At 45.9% G+C, this 21,431-nt stretch overlaps 1 protein-coding gene across 1 annotated transcript in view; it reads left to right on the plus strand.

Annotated features, from left to right (window-relative positions):
- Positions 1–20,395, plus strand: part of SRPRB (SRP receptor subunit beta) — a 28,275-nt gene extending 7,880 nt beyond the window's left edge. Inside the window, exons 4-7 of the mRNA XM_067538700.1 lie at positions 4,261–4,343; positions 8,242–8,378; positions 9,746–9,800; positions 16,520–20,395. Coding sequence (XP_067394801.1) covers positions 4,261–4,343; positions 8,242–8,378; positions 9,746–9,800; positions 16,520–16,736 — 492 coding nt within the window. The 3' untranslated portion in view covers positions 16,737–20,395. The remainder of the gene's footprint in view (positions 1–4,260; positions 4,344–8,241; positions 8,379–9,745; positions 9,801–16,519) is intronic.
- Positions 20,396–21,431: the final 1,036 nt, after the last annotated feature.

Here is a 21,431-nt window from a genome sequence, read left to right on the forward strand (position 1 = left end):
CAGGCATGATATGAACATTTTGAGGAAATATCTTAAAAACGTATTACAGCTTTTCAGTTTTGCTTTATTTTTTAAAGCCTGTAAATCCAAAGTTAAGGTTTCACTTAAACAAAAAACTTGGAAATAGGGAGGCGCACACTAACTCAAAACGTTTTAAGTTTGGTTTTGTATCACCTCTGCACCCTACAAACAAGCAAAAACTTCTACAGTCTTACTCTTGAAGAACACACAGGTTTACTTAATGTTGTCTAAAAAGTTAGAACACTTTGTAAATTCTGTTTATTACAGCCATACTATGACTAAATGCAGTTCACAGAAAAAAATGTTTGCCACTTTGAATCCAAAAAAGAACATTATGGAGGTGATAGTTACCTGTTATTCTCATCTAGTCCATGTTCCTCCAGTTATTTGTGATATTAGATACATTAGCAATGCAACTAACTATAAATCTCCAGATACAAATATCCTAGACCCCAGGGTGGATTGATTTTTAAATCAACAAGCAGGAAACCTTGATTTAGATCATTGATTTTAATCTTGCTTTGCATTTGTGCTCTTTAGTTATTTTCCTAAATTGATTCTTGCAGGTTGGTAACCATTAAAACATGTTGTTTGGCAAGCAGATAGAGGCTTTATGCTAAATTTGATACTGTTTGCTAACCAGGAGGATACACTATATCTGTACACATTTATTTGAGCTGTTAAAGCTTAACATGCATTTATTCAGGTTCTTAATTTTTACATTGGAAAATTTTTACATTAGAAAATGGTGAATGAGTACATTTATTTACTCCGTAAATTTTTTACCCATGATTTGTGGCAAGCTGCATTTGGATGGAAATTGGAATTCAGTTAATGCACAAAACCAGCATTTTAAAATAAATTTTTATTAGTTAAATAAAACTACCTTAAATATGCTGGAAACAAACAAACAAGCAGGAGGGGGGCGATGGGGAGAGTAAGTATCAAATCATGTTTTGCATTTAAAACTATCATTTGTAGTTAATGAATTGACCTACTTGTTTTTGGTCACCATGGCCATCAAGATTTTAGAAATGGTAGATCTCATTCTGACATGTTTTTAATTATAGATTGGAAAAGGAAAACAAACTTTTTTGTTTTTTTAACTCCCAATAAGTTTCTTAACTTTGAGCTAGTCATTGAAGTGAATTAGTTGAATAAAGTGAAATGAAGGAAATATTCTCTCTGCACCTGCATAAGAAGTTGCTGCTCTCAAAAGTTGGGTTAATACTTCCCTAAAATCTGGTTCATTTTAAATGATTAGGCCTTAATATAAGTTGCCATAACTTCAAATTTAATTTTAAATAGTTTTATTTTTTTAAAGTATTTAAATTATATTTTAAAAAATCAAATTGAACAATTAAATCACCAATTTTTTCCATCTTGCAGCACACTAAATTATGGATGGGTCTTGCAGATTAAAAACACAGTAACATGGTGGCAAAAGACCATCTTCTTTAGTATCAGGCACACATGCATAAAGTCGGTTGTGGTGTAGCAATATGTACACACCACATGCAAATTATATAAGTATAGTGGACTTTTTTTAATTACAGTTCTCCGAAGTCTGTGACTGTACACTTCTTACACTGCTTATCAAAAATATTTTCTCATTACTTTGAGTTCTCATTACTCAAAGTGCCAGGTGGATGGTTGGGAGCAGAGTTACGGTTGCTTCAGTTATCTTAACTGCATTTCTGGAGGGTTTTTCAGTGATTAGTTTTTTCTTAAGTAGCCCATAACTTTAGACTTGAAGTCTTTGTAGAGTTTGAGTTTTTTTTTTAAATTCCAATATGTTGTCAAAGTTTTTTCCAGAAAGATTCATGTTATGTCTGCCCGGCTTTAACCCTCTGGATCATTGGCAGTTCTTTGAGCACTTGCTGGTGATCTGTGGAGAGTTGGCTGGTTACATAATGGTGGCCTCTTTTCCTTATTTCTAGCTGCTAAATTGCATGAAGGTAGCAAAAAGTATATTTAATGTTTAATTGAAATAGTAAGGTTAAGAAAGCAATTGGCCATAGTTACAACAGGGATGATATGCGAGCACAAACAGTAAAGGTGGTGAGCCAAGCAATTTCAGATGGGAGGAGAATTGGCCACAAGACAACCTGTATCAAAATGCGGATCACCTTATAAAAGAAAAGGTTAGGACAAGTCCCGAAGTCTCACCCTAACTTAGTTTTTTGTCTGGGAATTATTAAATTGGAGAAATCCTCTGAATGAGAATTGTGCAAAGGCTCATATAATTGTTAGAATGGCTCAACCTCCTAACACGTTTTTTAATATATTAACATTTGATACCATAATTTAGTTGGAGTAGTGAGACATGACATAAGTTGATTTAATTCATGCCCAGTGAATGCCCTGAATACACTTAGGCTTCGTGCCTAATAACCCAGGAGCAGTAAACTGCCACAGCATAGCTTGTGCCTTGCGGTGTCTTGTTGCTGAGTGTGACCGGAGGACTGCAGTTTGTGGAGAATGTAAATAGTTGGCCCTTTCAGAAATATGTTTTAAAATACACCTCCTTGCCCAGCATTTTCCATTAGAATCAGCTGTCTTTCCCCATCGTCCCATCTGTCATCCATTTTGGGTGTGGAATACAACTCACGATACAGGAGACCTGTTTTTCTCTTAATCTAGGTCATGTATGGTGCACCCAGATACTGTGGTGATAGGCAACATACAAACACCTGAAATCACAAAACCACTGATAGGTGTTTTTCTCAGACATCCTATTTGACTGGCCTATGTCACTACTGCAGTGCCGAATGCAGAGAGCCAGTAAGGAAATCTGATCATCCCCTTCACCCCCCGGCTGGCACACTCATGGGGAAGACCCTAGAGTTCGCTCTTCTTGTATCTTGCCCTTTTCTCCTGTTGTCTATGTGCACCTGGAGACAGTAGACCTCAGTGGAGTCCAGAGGCTCCCAGCAGATTGGAATAGCTCTCTCCCCTCTCCTCTGCAGCTCCCTTGTGAGCCATGCTGGTGATTCTCAAACTGCTCCGTAAAAATTGAGGGATGGTTCTGGTTAAGGTGACTATAGACTTCCCGATTTTATAGGGACAGCCCAGATATTCCGGTCTTTGTCTTATATTGGCACCTATTGCCCCCAGCCCTGTCCTGATTTTTCACTCCTGCTAGCTGGTCACCCTAGTTCTGGTAAACCCTCTTCCTCAGCAACAGTGCAGTCACATCCCAATGAGCACAGTGACCTTAAGAGATGAGAGTTGTCCATCGTGTAGGGTGTTCGCTGTCTGTCCCAGCATTGACCTCGCCCTCTGCCCCTCCTGATGCACTGGATGACTCCGCAGGCATTGCTTCCGTGTTTGCTACGTCATTACGCTCTTTTGGGAACTATAACCTTCCCTTTGCTCCTCCAAACCTTGTGGGTTGGTACAGCTGCTGCACTGCTTAGAGAGTCTTCTGTTTGTATTTCAAGTTTCTTCATTTAGTTGCTCTCTAGCTACCATATAGCAGGGATCCATGTGTAGCCCCCCCTCCAGCCCAGGATTTTGTATGACTTCATGTCTGCTCACTCACCACTTATAAGTAGGCATTTCAGATATCTGCTCTTGTCAGATGAGATCCCACCATTGCCTGAGCATTGGGAGAGGGGGTGTCTAACAGTAAAACTAATTTGGTTGTCCCTGAATGGGGGCAGCTTTTTGCAAGCAGGAGCAGTATAGTCAATGGTTGCTGTCACCAGCCTACATGCTTTGGGATGTCCGTGGTGTCAAGCGCTTTCATTCTCTAGCTACGCAGCACAACACCTGAGGTCAGCGGGGAAGGCCGGGATATAAACACTTGCTCAGTGTCGCTGCTCTTATAACTAGTTGAAGCAACACAAAACACGCCAATGCTTGTAAATGTGGGAAATGTGTTGGGAAAGGTTTAACCAACCATTTAAATCAGCCTGACAGCTTGGCCTGGGAGTGAGATTGTTGTGACGTGACCTGGGAGCTCTTACAGTCGTATACAGAAGCTGCATGCCTGCCTATCCACAGCAAATAAGTGGGAGATTTTGGGCACATATGCTGTAGGAGAAATGATGATGCCTAAAGGAAGGGGTTCAGGAACTATAGAGCAGTCTTGTTTGCTCTGTAGGCCTTGGCTGGCTGTAGAATATGAATTGTGGTGTCGTCTTGTTACATATTTTATTATTCAGACCTGCATGATCATGCATATTGGTAGATTAAATATTGAAGGAACTGTTACTGCTTCTGCTCCATTTACAGGGTTCCAGTGTGACCTTGATTGACCTCCCAGGCCATGAGAGCTTGCGGCTTCAGTTCTTGGAGAAGTTCAAAGCTGCCGCCAGGTGAGTGGCTGGGGAATGGAGGAGATGGATGCTTCTGTCTGTAAATGGAGAGAGGCCACATAATGAGATGAAGGCTGGGGTGGGGAGTGAGTTGGGACTGAAAAAGCTGTTGTCATGCCCTGTATTATAAGGCCAAAAAACAACGTGCAACCTCCTTCATCTCCCCCACCTTTCCACTCCTCCTGACTGCTCTGCCATGCCAGCTGGGGGGGAATGGTGGAAGAAGGCAATAAAAAATGTGCATGCAACGTGTGTGTGCATTTCTGGAGAGAGTTTGCGGCATAGTAGAAGGAGGCTTCCGCTCAACTCTGTCTGCACGTGGCAGCTGTTGCTTCACACCATGATCAGCAAGCATCACACTGACATCCCTGGTAAGGCAGCGCGCTAACCCATGCTGGTACAGCAGGGGTTCAGCTCTGCCTTTGACCAGAAAGTCACCTCTAGTACTGAATCAATAAGTTGCTGGTGCAGCGCCTAGGTTTTTGTTGGGGCCTCCCATTCTGGTACTGTTCATGTCAAACCCTGTACAGCTTACAGTGTGGCAGCCAAGGTGGCATAGCTGTCTAGCTCCATTACACAGACAGCGTACGCAGGTAGGATTTAGCAGAAATTGCATTAACAACATTTTATTCGACTTATTTAAGGTTAAGATTTTGTCACGGTTATTTTTAGAACAGGTCACACGGGCAGTAAACAAAAATTCACAGAACCATCCCCTGTCCCAGACTGACTAAAAATAACCATGACACGATGGGACTGATGGGGGATGAGAGCCCAAACCCTGCTGTGAGAGAGGATTAGAGAGGGATGGGTCTAGCACCCACTGTTGTAGGGGCTCAGAGCAACGGGGTCTCCCCACCACCTGGAGTCATCTGCCCCCCTGTGGCAGCTCGGAGATGCGGGGACTACCACCGCCTGGGGATCTGTGGGGACTGGTTGCGGGGACTTCAACCATAGCAGCAGGGAGCTGCAGTGTCTCGGCGCTCTGGGGTCTCCTGCTGCCTGCAAGGGCTTGGAGCTATGGGGTCCCCCCTGCCCGGGGCCACTCACGGCGACTCGATGCACCAAGCTCCTTCCACCACTTGCGGCAGGAAGCTGCAGGGTTCTCCCCGCTGCCCAGGGTCCTGCTGCCTGGGGCCTGCCACCCAGAGCTTGGGGCTCCCCCCATCACCCACGGCAGCTCAGAGCTGCGGGGGTTCCCCTGCTGCCCACAGCGGTTTGGCGCTCCAGGGCTGGCGGCTGGAATGTGAGGGACACCTCCACCGCCTGCAGTGGCTCAGAACTCTGGGGTCCCCCCCTCTGCTCACAGAGGCTGAGAGCTATGGGGCAGCAAGAGGACCCCACCACTGGGAGCTCCAGGGACCCGGCCAGCTGACCACTCCAGCCCTGCCACTGGCTGAAGCGGAAAATGTCACGAGGTCTCTGGAAGTCACGGAATCCATGATTTCTGTGACCTCTGAGACATCATCTTATCCTTACATATTCCAAACTTCTATATAATGGAGCAACTTTTAGTTCAGGGGACTTGCCTCAGAGGGCAGCATAGAGACAGCTGAAGGTAGTTCTTGGCTGGATTTTTGGTACCAAGCTTTCTGAAATATCCCCGGGAGAGGGAAACCACAAAGATTTTTTCGGGTGGTGTGGGGAGGAAGAGGGTGCACAGTTGAGCTTTAGAACTAGATTTTCAACACCCTCAAGTAGTACAGTCCCTACCCCTTGGGATTTCTGTCTTTTAAAATGGATCTTTTCAGTGCTAGCTAAAGCTTATACTTCTCTCTGTTTCCTGCTCCACAGCCTCAAATAATTGCCTGGTTTCAGGTTAAGGTTGCTTTGGGAAATGAATTACTCTTCTACATTTCAAGATTAGTGTTAGGCCATGAATACACTACAGAGCTTAAACAGCATAGCTGTACTGATGTAGCTGTGCCGCTGTAAGATCATGACGGGAGAGAGCTCTCAAATCGGCATAATAAAACCACCTCCACGAGCGGTTGTGGCTGTGTCGGCGGGAGAAACTCTATTAGATTTATTAGAAACTGGGGAACCTTTTGGAAAAGAGAGATCCTATACAGGACGGGCTCCACCTAAACCCAAATGGACCAGATTACTGGCACGTAAAATTAAAAAGGTTGTGGAGCAGTATTTAAACTAAGGGCTAGGGGAAAGCTGACGGGTGCAGAGGAGCATGTGGGGAAGGATGTCTCTGTTAATCTCCATCTCTTAATGGAGATTCTCTATATCATAGTAAGGAGAAGAGGATGGAAGATGATAAAATATGAGTAGGATCTGATGAGAAACAGTCACACGAGAGTCCTATTCAAATACATCACATAATGGCAGACAGCTAAAAAGTGACAATTTTCTTAAGTGCTTATATACAAATGCTAGAAATCTAAATATTAAGATGAGTGAACTTGAGTGCCTTGTATTAAATGAGGATATTGATATAATAGGCATCACAGAAACTTGGTAGAATGAGGATAATCAATGGGACACAGTAATAACAGGGTAAAAAAATCTATTGGAAGGACAGAATGGGTTACGCTGGTGGGGGATTGGCATAGAGTCAAATGAGGTAAAAACCTTAAATGAACCAAACTGTGCCATAGAATCTATATGGCTAGTAATTCCATGCTTGAATAATAAGAATATAGCAGTAGGGATATACTACCGACCACCTGACCAGGATGGGGATAGTGACTGTGAAATGCTCAGGCAGATTAGAAAGGCTATAAAAATAAAAAACTCAATAATAATGGGGTTATCAACTATCCCCATATTGACTGGGTACATGTCACCGACTGGGTACATGTCGCCTCAGGATGGGATGCAGAGAAGAAGTTTCTGGACACCTTTAAATGATGCTTCTTGGAGTGGCTAGTCCTGGAACCCACAAGAGGAGAGGCAATTCTTGATTTAGTCCTAAGTGGAGCACGGGATCTGGTCCAAGAGGTCAATATAGCTCAACCACTTGGTATAGTGACCATAATATAATAAAATTTAACATCGGGGGGGCAGCATAGCAGCCCACCATGTTAGCATTTAATTTCAGAAAGGGGAACTACATAAAAATGAGGAAGTTAGTTAAACGGAAATTAAAAGGTACAGTGCCAAAAATGAAATCCCTGTAAGCTGCATGGAAACTTTTTAAAGACACCATAATAGAGGTCCACATCTTGAATACTGTGTGGAGATCTGGTCACTCCATCTCAAAAAAGATGTATCGGAATTAGAAAAGGTACAGAAAAGGGCAACTTGAGGACTTTCTCCCAGCACCACATGAGAAGGGCACTGTTGGTTAGGATCTAGTGCTGGATGAGCTCCATGTGGAAGTGGTGTTGGTGCAGCAGGTCAGGACTGGAGCTGAGCTAAACTTTTTGACTGAATCTTTTTCTGCCCAAAAATGCAGATTCAACAGCAGCCGTAGTGCGTTGGCAGTCTGTCCCCAATGCGCCAAATTGTTTCAGGGGACAGTGGGGGAGACCTTTAAAAAATAGCTAAACGAAACACTGTAACTTGGACAAAACGAAATATTTTGGTTTTTTCCGGTTTGAAATTTTCTTTACTTTTATGCTGAAAACTTCAGACATGCAAAATAATCCAGTTGAAATGCTTCATTCCAGCTGAAATGATTTCTTTTTGGAATTGCCAGCCAATGAGAGAGGTCTGTGGATCGCCCAGCTCTTATCAGGACTCTAGTGAATTGGCAAAGCGCATGGGCTAGGCTGGCTCGTTCCTCTTTCAGAAGTGCTCTGAATGACTCCAGAATAAAAGCGTGATATAATGATCATGTGACATCCATTGGGGGGGAAGCCCCTCTGGGGAGGAGGATTTGGAGTGGAGGCTGTGTGTCAGTCTGAACCACACAGCTATGTTGTATTTGCTCCCTTTTTCACAGAGCGATCGTGTTTGTCGTGGATAGTGCAGCATTCCAGCGGGAGGTGAAGGACGTGGCAGAGTTCCTGTACCAGATCCTGGTGGACTGCACAGTGCTGAAAAATGCTCCGCCGCTGCTGATAGCCTGCAACAAGCAAGGTACTGTTAGTTGGTTTGGAAACTGCAGCCCCATGGGCCAGGGGGCAGTTGTTCAGTAGGCCAGTCTTTCTGGGTTACCTCCCAGAGTTTGGTGTGTTCTGGTCTCTCTTTCCTTGGCTGACATGGGTGTTGGGTGGGCAAAAAAGGGTTAGGGGACCTGTCAAAGGGTGCCTGGCATGCAGTGCACCTGGACTGGTTACTTGTGGACCAGTTGGGCTAAGAGAATCACCTGGGCCTTATAAAGGTGGAGATGGCGGCTGGTGGATTGGCGGGTGCCTGCAGACAATGCAGGGCGTAAGAAGGTTCCTGCAGGGCCCTGCGTTAGAACAGAAGGCCCAACTCCAGGCCAGAGGTGCAGAGAGAGCAGGCGGACCAATGCTCCGGAGGAGAGGCTGGGCCCAGTGTGGGACTGGGTGAAGGCTGTGCAAGTCTGAGTTCTATATTGAAAGACCTTTGTGCAGGAATCCAGGAGGGGAATATTTTGAGTATCTGACTTGTGTGGACTTTTTAAGGGGCCTTGAGTGAAGGGGAGACTGAGGCAGACCTTGGCAGAGCCCTGTTTGGCCAGCAGGGGTGCTGTAGAGCTGGCATGCTCTTTGACAGGCCCCCATACACACACACTCAGAACAAAACCTGGTATGTCCTGTTGAGTTTCTTCAAAGTCTGGGCCACACCAAAGTAGGATGGGGGAACTAATTCCAGAGCCAGAGAGCTCTGGGCAAGAACACCTCAATGATCCCCAGGGGGCAGAGGGGAGGCAACTTATTGAACCATTGAAGTAAGAAAGATAACTTTTCAAATGTGAACAGAGTGCAGACCCATGCAGAGCTGTCTTCCTGAATCTTCAAACTGCATAAAATAGGAGTCCTGAGAGGAGGGCAACCTGCCCCTTTGCACTCTGGAGCATTGACTCTGAAACCGAGAAGCCTTTTGCAGCTTAACTAATGCTGATGTTCAAAGTTATGTCTCCAATAGACAGACACCTGCAGCACGCTGGAAGCTTGGGCAATGTGAAGTCAATATAATTTAATATCAAAATCACACCAGGCGATCTGTCCTGGCTGTGGTGATCAGTTTCAGATGTAATTCAAACACACACTTCCATTTTTTTAATCTACCCAAGGCAGCTGCAGAATTCTTAGTTGCCTCACTGGACTGCCGCAGAAAGTAGGGGGCCTTGATGTTGAATGCAATTCCAGCCTGCCTTAATTCACGTGGGGGCCCTGGTTAAAATGCAGGGTGATAGTATTACAGCTACATTGTCTTGTCGCTGAGCTTTCATCCCCGTACGGAGCCTGCTTTTCCATGTCTCTGAAAGAAAATGGTGACATTTGAAGTGTAATTTTTTAAAACCCCTTTTTTTCTAGATATCACAATGGCAAAATCGGCCAAGCTTATTCAGCAGCAACTGGAGAAAGAACTGTAAGTGTGGGATGGATTTTGTTAAACATCTCAGTGTGCCCCTCTCTCTATTTTACCCTCAGTGATCTCCTCTCGTGTCAACCAAAGCTCCCCTTTTGTGCTTGTGTGGACATTTCACAGTGAAGAAAGGCAGTGGCGTACCGTGGGTCTACGGCGCCCGGGGGCCATACTTACATTGGCACCCCATATTCCCCCCCGTCGGCAGCAGCGCCCCGTGGGGGGTGTCTGTGGGCCTGTTTTCCACTCTCCCCCACTCCCTCCATTGGTGGCAGCAGCAGCGTGGGCAGCGTCCCATGGTGGGTGTCTGTGGGCCTGTTTCCCACTCTCCTGATGGGCTCTGATCCCTGCAGCTCCCTCCTTGCGCTGAGCACGGGGCGGAGGGGCCGGGAATTACCCCCCGGCTACCTGTGATGGGGGCGGCTACTCCTCTGAGGGCCTGGCCGGTGCGTTCCCTTCCACTTCTTCCCCCCTCAGTACACCACTGAAGAAAGGAGCAATACATGATCTAGTAAAATCGCAGCAGCACTGGCAGGTGGGGATTTCCTGAGTGTATACGCTGCTACACAAAGTGAGTGTGTGCAGATGCTCCTAATCTACAGGGGAGGGAGCGTCGGACCTAAAGTGCATGGCAGGAGCAGTGATGAAACTCTTCTGTGCTGCAGGGGGTTAAATGTTCACCGTGCACTGCCGAGTTCACCTACAAAGACGGTGATGCAGCGCCTATTGGTTAGGATGTCCAGTTCTATTCTTTAAGTGTTTAAAAAAATAAAAAGTGGGAGGGAAGTGGAGAGAGAAACTCTCTACATATATGCTATGGCCACATTCAGATTAAAGTGATGTGGATTTAATGAATCATGGAATCATCAGCTCAGTAGCTCTTCCTGGGAAAGTCAAAGGGGAACCTGATTTCTAGCAGAATTGAAAACCAAAGCCTATTAGATACAGTCAGTCTCGCTTCACATAGTTGTAGCCAGATTGAGTCTGCTCTGGTCCGACCATTAAGTTGCTTGTAGTTGCACAATTCATACTATAAACCTGTGGCATGAAAAAGCCTGATGCACTCACCGCTTTTTAAGATTGCTCACCAGTGTCTGTGATTTTTTTCATCCCCCCCCTCAAACAGTTTCCATTCATGGTGGTTTCATTAGATTCCAAGGCCAGAAGGGGCCATTGTGGTTATCTAGTCTGACCTCTTGAATAACACAGGCCAGAGAATGTCCTCAAAATAATTCCTGTAGCAGATCTTTTAGAAGAATATTCAGTCTTAATTTAAAAATGGTCAGGGATGGAGAATTCAGAGACAGAGCTTGCAGTATTGTAGTCTTGAATCACTCATCCCTGAGAATCCTCGATGAGGGAGAGTAACCTTTCAAACTTTATGTATAAATCACTTCAAGGTAGCATAATGCCCCACCAAAATTCGTATTTTTTGTATTCACTTCCGCACTCTGTCCAGTAGATGGCGGCAGTAGTATTTAAATTGGGCCTATTCCAGCTTGAATGGCATTTGTACACAGAATTAGATAGAGCTTCAAGGGGGAAGAGTCGGCATGAACGTTTTCTGCAGTTCTGATGTTAGGTGTTTGCAAGTTGCTTATGTCCCGAGACTGGGTTTCTGCATAGAACTCACTGGCTCGTGTATCATCATTGAACCGGGCCTTACTGTTTCTGTGTTGTTTGCTCGCTGATACACAGTCCCCTTGAAACACTACACACGGGCTCCTCTCTGCATAGCGGGCTTTTTTCCAGTCAAGCCTCACCAATGAAGCATCTGTTCTGTTGTCTGTAAAGCAAGTTTTCTGGAGAACCCTCTCCTGTCTCTGTTGCTTAGGTGGGTTCAAATCTGGAACTAACAAAAGCAGCTAGGGTTGGCTGAGACACAGGTCTTGACAAGTTGCTTGTGCGTTAGAAGGGCTAAGGATTTTTAACAGTAATATAATGAAATGACTCGACAGTCCCGTCCTGCTGGCTTTTCTAGATGCCCAAAGGCCTAAGTTACTATTTGCATCAGAATCCTGCTTGGGCCTGACAGTTTAGATTTCCCCAGGCCAGCTCTGATCTCCTCTTCAGGCTTTCAGAAGCAACTGAAACATCTGGTATCAGCTTTCTTGGAGCCGTTTCCTCCCACCTGCACCCCTTTCCGTTCACTCTAGCTGAACCGAATGGAAGCTGCTGCCTTCTCACAGGCCCTCCAGCACTGCAGATGAAGGAGAAGGGGGATAAATGAAATCAAAGGCTGACAAAGGAGGGTTTTCCTTCTACTCCAGGGCAGTGCAGGGAGATGGTGGACTGCAATAAAGGGGGAGAAACAGCGACAGAAATCTGTGTCACAGCTTTTTTGTGTGTGTGGGTGGGTGGGGGGGGGGGGGGGGGGGGCGGTAAGGGTAAGGTAAGGGTAAGTAAAATAAAACATTCCCAGAGCAGACAGCTGTACCATTAGCAGGGATCCTTCACAAGCTCCTGTGGAAAAGGGGAGTGAAGTTCTCTCCTTTTGCCCTTCCTTCTTATTCAGGAACTCTGGTCTTGGTGCCACCTAACAAGAGGGGGGCTGTCTGTCTGCATTGATTTCTGGCACCCTCAGACCTGATCCTGCCCAGGCACTTGTTAAATCAATACATAAATAGATTTTTGTGGGCTGACTGCCCTATCCTAGCTTCCTGATGTCTCCAGGTGAGGGAGCTGCTCTTCCAGAGATCCAGTCCTACAGCCAAAGGATAAAAAGTTGTCTTCCTGCATGATGTTTTAGCTGCTTTTGTAATGTGGAATTCTGTATGTTTTGGTGTATGACGGATCATCTTTCTCCTGTACTTTGAGCCCTAGAACAAGAATATCCTATCCATAAATGTTTGGTCTGTTCCAGTATTAGCCAGGACTCCGTGTGCCCCACATTCCTGCACCAGGCCTGACTCTTTGCAGATGGGGTTCTGCACCTTGATTGCTTTTGATTAATTTTCCAGACAGTGCAGATTGTTCAGGGAGTGTGCTTGGAATTTTTCACTTTTGCTTGGAAACTGTTACCTGATTTCTGAAGTCTCACCTCACTTAGGAAATTAGCAGAAGCATCTTCCAGGGGATAATGCCTAGGGCCAGGAGATGGGAGACAGAGGTTTTTCTTCTTAGCTCTGCCACTGAAGTACTGTTTGGTCTTGGGCAAGTCATTTGCCCTTTCTGCATTAGTTTCCCTCTGTAAAATGTAGAACACCTTGAACTCTGTGGGTGACGAATGCTGTGTAAGTGCTAAGTAATGTTCTCTACCAACACATTTGGTTTCCAGCGATGAAAGAGTAATGTGGCAACAGTCCAGTTTAGAATTAATCGACTCCACTGTTGCTCTGAGATTTCTTCTGCTTTGGAAGTATGCAGGTGGGGATCCAGGTGTGTCTCCGGCAGATACTGCCTCAGAGCCTCATGAAATCTTGGCTGGCTGCCCCAATGTTCCCGTCTCCTGTTTTAAACTACAGCACCTAGACTCCAGCAGGAAATAAAGCTCTGCTGTGCCAGCCGCGGAGCCCACACATACAGCAGGAGACAGTCCCTGCTCCAAAGAGATTAGTCTAAAGAGGCAATGCAGATGCAAAGGGTCAAGGAAAGAAGGATTATCAGCTCTGTGTTACAGGTGGGGAACTGAGGCATGTGGTGATTAAGTGACTAGCCCAAGGTCACACAGGCAGACTGTGACTGACCCCGGAATAAGCCACTCCCGCCCTTAGCTCATTCATTTTTCACAACGTTGCTGCAATAACTTTTCAGAGTGTCCCTGCACTCCAGCCTGGCGAGGTGTCTGGTAGTGGCGCTATGCAGGGAGGCATTTGATGGCTGTTGTGGCCACGCACTGTGTTTTGCTGCCCTGCTCTTGTATCTTCTTTGCATTTTTCTCTGTCCAGCCTTCCCCCCTCACCATCTTTTGATGAGAGTTTGGGTTTTAGTTTGTTCAGCGCCAGAATTATATCCAGCACCATCTGCAGAACTCACTAGGCTCCTTATTTGCATTAGATTAGCATATTCTTGTTGAGGAATCATCAGATCGCTGAATGGTTGAATCTGCTCATCCATATCTGAATAAGGGCGGGGGTAATTCCACTCCCCTAATTATCCCTTGGTAATCTACTTAGTTAGTATTAGGCTCTGTGCTTGGCAGGCTAATTGCATTGGTGGATAACGAGATTTGTGCTACACGGGGATGGCAGCGGGGCTGTTTAAAGCGATATCACTTCTCATGATAGAAGGATGGGGAGGGGCAGAAAGATTAGTAAGGAAATCATGGCCTTCCAGGATGAGATGCTTTAAAGGTGTTGCCAGTTTATGGAGTCAGAGCAGAGGCTGGATCTAAACAGCCTACCCTGCCATCACTGCTTTCCGCATTTGAAAGGCAGGGTTGTCTGTGGCACCGAAGCACACTGTGGTCAGCATGTATCAGAGCTTTTGCCAAGACTGCTGAATTCTTGTGCCAGGCAGGATTTGCGTGGCTAAGTGTAAGGCCTTTGTTCAAAAATAAATGTATAAATCTTTATTTTCTCCTCCGGATTGTAGCACGAGTGGGAAGGGAAATAGTATGAACCTTGCTGAAAATCTGATGCTATCTGAGCTGAAGTCTATGGGCACATAAATTATTAACCCCCATCTATCCCTGATACTTTGCCCAGGGCTGCCTAAGTGTGAGATTGCACCAAGCCTTTTCTTTCACTTGTTCACTCACCGTCTGCTGTTGGAGAACCCCGGTGGATAGGGGAAAAGTTTAAATTCAGCTTCATTTTGAATCTCTCATTTTCAAATGAAGGTTGCCAAATACTGCAGTAAATTTTGCAGTAAATTTGGACTTTGAATTTGCTAATTAAATAAAAAACCAGGCTTTCTCCTGACCGGCAGTGGGAGGACTCCCACATCAGAATAACAATACACATACAGACTGGGACAAGGACAACAAGAAATACTCTGCTGAAGGGGAGATTTTCACAGAAGAGAGCGAGTTAATTTTAGGAATTGGGGAATCTGCAAACTGAAACTGTCTAAGAACCCTTGCTTCCGCCATAGGGGGATAGTAGGTATGTGAATGGCCTAGCAGTCAATAACATGTGCTCCCTTCCTGAGCTGTTAGCCTGAGAAAATGTCTTCTCTCACTGACTTTGTCACTGTCTCTTCGTCCCACAGTCAGATGCAGTCCGAAAAGTTACAGGCTGGGCGGACCTTGGGTCTGAGCCACCCTTGAGAGTTTTCTGTGACCCTATCTTTAGAAACCAGGAAAATAAAAAGGATTAAACTGATACTGCCCAGGATGGTAGCTCAAAATCTCAGTCGGTGCTGCCAGCTGACTGGATAGCGGGTTTATACTAGTGACTCTGAGAACACTCAGTGTGTGACATGAGTGCGTCTGTGTGTGCTCTGCTTGTGAGCAGGAAGTGTGTTCACAAGCCCTCAAACTGACTGAGACTGGGCTACACACACTTTTTGTACTGGCAAAGCTGTCGGTTAGAGTGTGACTTTTTTTTTATGGCTATAGCTATAGTGGTACAAACCTTTGTGTGGCTGCAGTGATGCTGCTATAAAGGTGCCCATAGAGCGAATTCCCCTGCCTGTGTGGGAATAAGCTATACCAGTATCAGTGCATTTACAACTGTAAATGTACAACTGTACCTGTGGCGGTGGGGATTGTACCATTTTAACTACACCGGTATAGTTAAAGCGGTACAACTTTGGTGTGTAGGCAAACCCTTAATGCGTCTGTCAATCTTAATTAACTTTGCTTTCCATCCCTTTGAGGCACATCACACCTGCCCTGCTTATTTTTGCTGTATGCCATTGTAATCAATAAACACCCTTCCTACACGTCCCCCTTTGAAATTAGAACCACCCCAGCTTGTTAAAGTGCCTCCTCCATATTTTTTGGGTAAGGTTTTAAAATAAACATCTCTGTGGCTCTCTAGTTAGACTGCGCTGTGTAGAAGTACTATGCACCATAGGGACAAAATGCTACCTGGCCCAAAATGTATATAGGAGATCCCTAAAGATCACATGCCAGGGTCGTTGTGAGAGATTACTTTCCCTGCCTTTGTCACTCATTTTAAAAGGAACATCATGCAATGTGAGAGTAGTACAAAGGGATTTAAACCTCTTGTCCCCCACCCAGCAGATGGAGCAAGCTCCCTGCCATTGCTCCCCCACAAAATATCCATGCTGCTTTGGAGGGATTCCCTCTGCCAGTTAAAGGATGGGCCATTCTTTGGGTCTTGGCACCTGTCAGCTAGGAATCAGCTAGAGACCAGCATTTCATTGCACTCACTGGACAGCCATTACATGAGAACTTGTGATCTCTGCCAGCCTAGGCTGGAGTTTAACCAGTAGCAGCAGCGTAAAAGCTCTATGTCCCGTTTTCAAACTCCCGCAGACCTCAGCACCCTGATGAGTCTATCCTGTGGCATGAACATCATAACAGGTGGCCAGAACAGCTTGGTGCAAGGCCAGCACTCCCGGACTGCCTGCTCCTTTTGACCTCTCTCGTTCACCCTGTGTATGCACACGCATGGAAGTAATGGGGAGATTTTCTTGTTCACAGAACTAGCTGGTAGCTCAGTACTAAACGCGTTGCTCCCCAAGCTGCAGTGATGCGATAGGAAGGTTTGTCAGAGCCAGTGTTTACTATTCCACTGGTAGCTACATTGCACGCAAAATGCTGGGTCTCTCCCTCGTTTATAATGTTTTCTGCTTTCTCTCTTGCAAAACAGCAACACCGTACGAGTGAGCCGCTCAGCTGCCCCCAGCATTTTGGACAGCTCGACCTCCAGTGGGACCACTCAGCTGGGGAAGAAGGGCAAGGAGTTTGACTTCTCACAGCTGCCAATGAAGGTGGAACTGGTGGAGTGCAGCGCCCGGGGCAGCAAGGCAGAGGATGGCAGTGCTGACATCGAGGACTTGGAGAAATGGCTGGCCAGGATAGCCTGAAAGCGGGGATGGGGGTGAAAGCAGAAACTAACGAAAGGGGGAAACTAATGATAATGGCACTTGGCATCTGACAGGGAGGTACCGATGCAAAGGTGGGGCCCAGAATGTAATCTTGCTGTGGAAAGAACTTCAGGCCCGCACTGGTGGTGAATGCACTGTTACCTGCGCTGGTTGGGTTTTAATCAACCTGTGAACGTAGTCGCCACTGAGATTTCAGCAAACTGCCTGCATGCCCCCAGCAAACGCAGCCCTTCTCGCTCCTATCCCACGCTCTCCCTCTGGGAGGCTGCCCCTAGTGCTTCATCTGCAGAGGTTTAGAATGGGGTTGCAGTTTGGCTAAGTAGCCTCTTGTTGTCCAAGACCGCTGCCAAACAGATGGGGGGTGTTTGGATAGTAGTAATTATTTCAAGATTGGACTGTGTGCAACCTCTCTGGCTTTTGCTTGGCATCTCAGCCTGAGGCCCTTGGTCATTACCAACCTTCCTACTCATGGCATCCTTCTCCCATTTCTCTCCCTTTTTTGAATCAGGTACAGGGAGTTAGCGATCTTTGTGCAGTCATAGCTAAAATGCCCAATTATGCATGCTGCTGGGAAATCATTGCATGCTATGGAATGTATAAAAAGCTCTTTTCATGGGGGATTGCCACCCTCCCTCTTTCCCACCTTCTCCTTCCTAAATGAACACATGCAACCGTGTTTTCAGAAGTGCTCAGTACTCATTTAAGCACATGTATGGACGTGACCAGGTTTTCAGACGTGCATAGTAGGGTTGGATGGTGCTGAGCACTTCTCAAGAGTTGGTCACTTCCGTGTAGCTGCCTTCCATGGGTGCGGAGCTCTGGGAAAATGGGCCCATACAGTAAAAGTGACTGATGGTCATTGTGTAAAAGGGGGCAGTTGTTCTGTTTGACTCTGGTCCAGGCTTTGGTGCTGATTCGCTTCTGCAGACCACACAATGCTAAGGAAACTCATGCATTCCTGTAGGTGACTTCTGAGCAGCGTTGCAGTTTTTTAATGTGATCTTCATAAATGCACACAACATTATTTACCTGGATGGCCAGTCCCTCTTCATGTGCTACAACCTGTATTATGGATTTACCTTTCTCCTATGCAGACATGCCCCACTTTCTGCTCTGTTTTTTCTTGAGACAGTACAGCACCTTGCTAGTGCTCTGGCTGTGCTCTCGATCCACCTGTGCCTTTATCATCAGGAGTGCTAGCACTCATGCTGAGGCAGCAGAAACCAAAGCCAGCTAGATGGTGTGTCTCACAGAGAGCTTTGGCTGCTTGTCTTATGTGATGATGCCCTAATCTCCGGGTGAAATCCTGGCTCCTTTGACTTTCCCATTGACTTCATTGGCCAGGAGATCACCGTTGGTCTTTAGCTGGGGCGGGGTCTAGAATTACCACAGAACTCAGCAGATTTGCCCAAATAATACATATTAAAACCTTATTCTGGTGCATGTTTTGCCTGTGTTTCCCTCCCAGCCTTTTGGTTTGGGCCTCCTGCAAACGCACACGAGTGGGCTCTCTCAGTTCAACACGCTAGTAAGAGGTTTGAAGTACGGAACCATTCCCACGGAGGCGCTGCATGTGCCTCTGACTCAGTGATGTCATAAGAAGAAATTGTCGTCAGAATGAGAACTGTGTTGTCACTTCAGTTGGATGAGTCCGTAAAAAGAGAAGTAGAGAGTGACTTTTAAAGACCACTTTTCTTGTATACAGATACAGTTAATGATTGTCACAGAAGGTAGGAATAGCCCAGGGTAGCTACACCCAGGGTCCTGAGAAGATCAGTTTACTGGCATGAACAAGAGCAAGCATTCCAGTTTAGATGTTTCTGATGAAGGTTCTTGATGACAAAGGGGAAAGCATTTGAATTTTCCTGGTTCTTTTTATGTTTGTCCCCTTTAACGTTTAAAGCCCAGGGATCTGTTAGTGTTCCCAAATGTTGTGGCTTGTTGTGTGTTAAACATATTATGCTTAATTTTGCAAAGGAGCAATTATGTAGCAGTTTGCTTCTTCCTGCAGACTTACAGGGCCCTTTAGGGTCTGGCTGAGTATCTGTCGGAGTCCATGGGAGTCTGACTTCAGCATGCGTTGGAGCAGGCCCTAAGAGCTCTTTCTGAAGGCGGGAAGAATAAACTGACCTTGGAAGAGATTCCACAAACAAGCATGCAGGTTGTTAGCAGCGAAAGGGGGGGGGGGGGAGGCGGCGGCAAGCTCATTTGTTGCAATGCTGCTGTGTCTTAATGGGCTGGCTGAGGAGATAAGTCCTCTTGGTGACCTTTTCCAATGGTTTTCTCCACTCCCAGAGGGGGCTCTGGCTGTGAGCATTGTCTGCCTAGACTGGAATCTGCTGGCTCAGCCGGGGTGAATCCTTTGTGATGCTGGACTTTTCATCCTGCCTCTGCTTCCTTAATGGCCAGAGACCACCTACTGCTGCTACTAATAGGCTTATGGTCTGCTGGGTATCGCCTCTGCACTGTATCTGCTGAAGTGAGCAACTGCTGGTACCCAAGAAATGCTGTCGCTGGGGTTTTTGTGGAAGAATTTTGGGTTCTCTCTTCCCAAATAGCTCTCTTGGTTAGAGGGTGGGATGGAGTTGGTGGCTTGTCTCTGCTTGGCTATGTTGGTAAGAATTCAGTCATTGAACTTTGCTCCTGGCAAATCTTGTTCCCTCGACTGCTTTCAGCCTGCTGTTCTCTGGGGGTCCCTTTTTGCCATGTCAAGCAATACACCTCGATGTATCTTCTATCCAAGTTTACATTCTGTAGCCACATATTCTCTCTGACATCTGGATGTTCCCCTCTCCTTAGCACCAATGGATATATAAAGCTATGCAGCAAGAGCAGATCTATTTGTGCTGCTCCTGTCAATTGTAACAAAGTGGGTTTTTTTGTAAATAGCATCTTTTCTTGAAGAGAAGTGAATGTCAGAGCTGGAATTTGCATCCAAAACTGCTGACCCTTGAGCCTGTTGGACTAGATGAATTCTCTTTTAAAATTGTGTTGCCATCCCTGTTCTCTGCAGCAGCAGTGGGGAGAATTAAATGTACTGCTAACACTTTGTGTCAGTGGAGGAATGAGAGGGCAGCATGGTGAATTGTCCGTCTTTTGCTTGCTTGTTTGGTTGAGGTTTTTTAGTCAAAACAACCCCCCATAGCTCCCTCTTTGAGTTGGGAGTGCTAAGACAGTACACTTTCCAATGCCTGTTTGGGAGACAGGTTCTTCCCAGACTGCTCTGATTTAAAATGGTACCTGGGAGGGGAGGAAAGCCTAGATGGATGCTCAGGTCACAAGCCCAAAGACTCAATATCCAAATGATTTTTGCATTAAGTATGTTATGCTCTTCAATTTCAAAGCATCAGCTTTACAGTAGCAGAATGTTGCTGGTACTCCGAGTCACCTGTTACATTTTGATTTAGTTAGCCAGGACACCAGTCTGGTCTGGTAAATGTTTGTACCCGCAGTGATGAAGCAAAGAATGAAGAACTTTGTGCTTCCTCCTCCACCCCCCCCTTTCCTATGAGGAGCCTTCCTCATGGGAAAAGGCAGGCCGAGCCTCAGCCTGTAGATGTTGAAGATGTAGGAGCCTACCTTTGCCTTTAAATTATTCTCGATGGATGTGTTTGCTTTAATAAAGAAATTTGGCTAAATATTGTGAATCCTCGTTCCATGCTGGTGCTGTCCTTCCCTGGGTTCTCTGTCTCATCAACGATTCTCTATGCCCATCCGCTGTGCTAATCCAGGCAGAATATGGGAGCTCTGTGTAACAGGGCACTAAATAACACTTGGGGCCAGGGCCATTTTTCTGAATGTTGGTTAGTGGAAAGGTTTGCTGCCCTCACTACAAATTTTCTTACCCATCAGGAGGCTAGCCTCGCAGCGCTCAACCCTCCCTCTTAATGTAGGGCTTTTAATTAATATTGAGGGCTAGGTTCTGTTGATTTACACTAGCCGGGAGCTCCCTTGACTTGATAAGTGGAGTTAAGGCCACTGATGCTAGCTAAGGGGATGGCCTGGTGTGTTGCTTTGTTCCCTTAAAGACTTGATATTCCTCGCCATAACCACTGCTGTGCCCGTCCCTGTGAAGAGTGCGTGTTCATAGCATCGTAGAAGATGAGGGTTGGAAGGGACCTCAGGAGGTCATCTCATTCAACCCCCTGCTCAAAGCAGGACTAAGTAAACAACAGTGTTTCTTTTAGCTGTCTGTCTGCCCTGTTTACTTACTAATGGTTTGGGGGTTATTTTTCACAGTGGGGAAATGAGACAAAGCTGGCGGGAGGAGTTGGACTGGAAATACTAGTTTATCATGCTTTCTGAGCACACTTTTCATTCCCAGCTGCCTTTTGCAGCTCCGTGCTCCTTTCCCTGTGCGCCATATTAATTGTTGTGTGTACAGCATGCTTCTTATCTCTGGGCACATGGGCTGCCCAGGAAGCGTGTTTTTTTTCCAGAAATGCGTCTTAGGTGTTAAAAAAACAAAATAAAAAAGCCCTGCCCTTGAACATAAAGCAAAGAAAGATGTTAAAATATAAATATAATATAATATAAATATAAATCATCTGCTAAACGAGAGCCCGTGGCATTTATTTCCAACCTGAAATTTTTTTTTAAACAATTGTTTGCGAGACACTCATTTCCACCCTCAGTGTGCGTTGCAGTATCAGTAGTAGTGAGATGCCCTGAAGT

Source organism: Emydura macquarii, unplaced genomic scaffold (assembly GCF_026122565.2).
Source record: "Emydura macquarii macquarii isolate MOO-44397 ecotype Brisbane River unplaced genomic scaffold, CSIRO-AGI_Emac_v2 contig_499, whole genome shotgun sequence".
NCBI classification, from domain to species: Eukaryota; Metazoa; Chordata; order Testudines; family Chelidae; genus Emydura; species Emydura macquarii.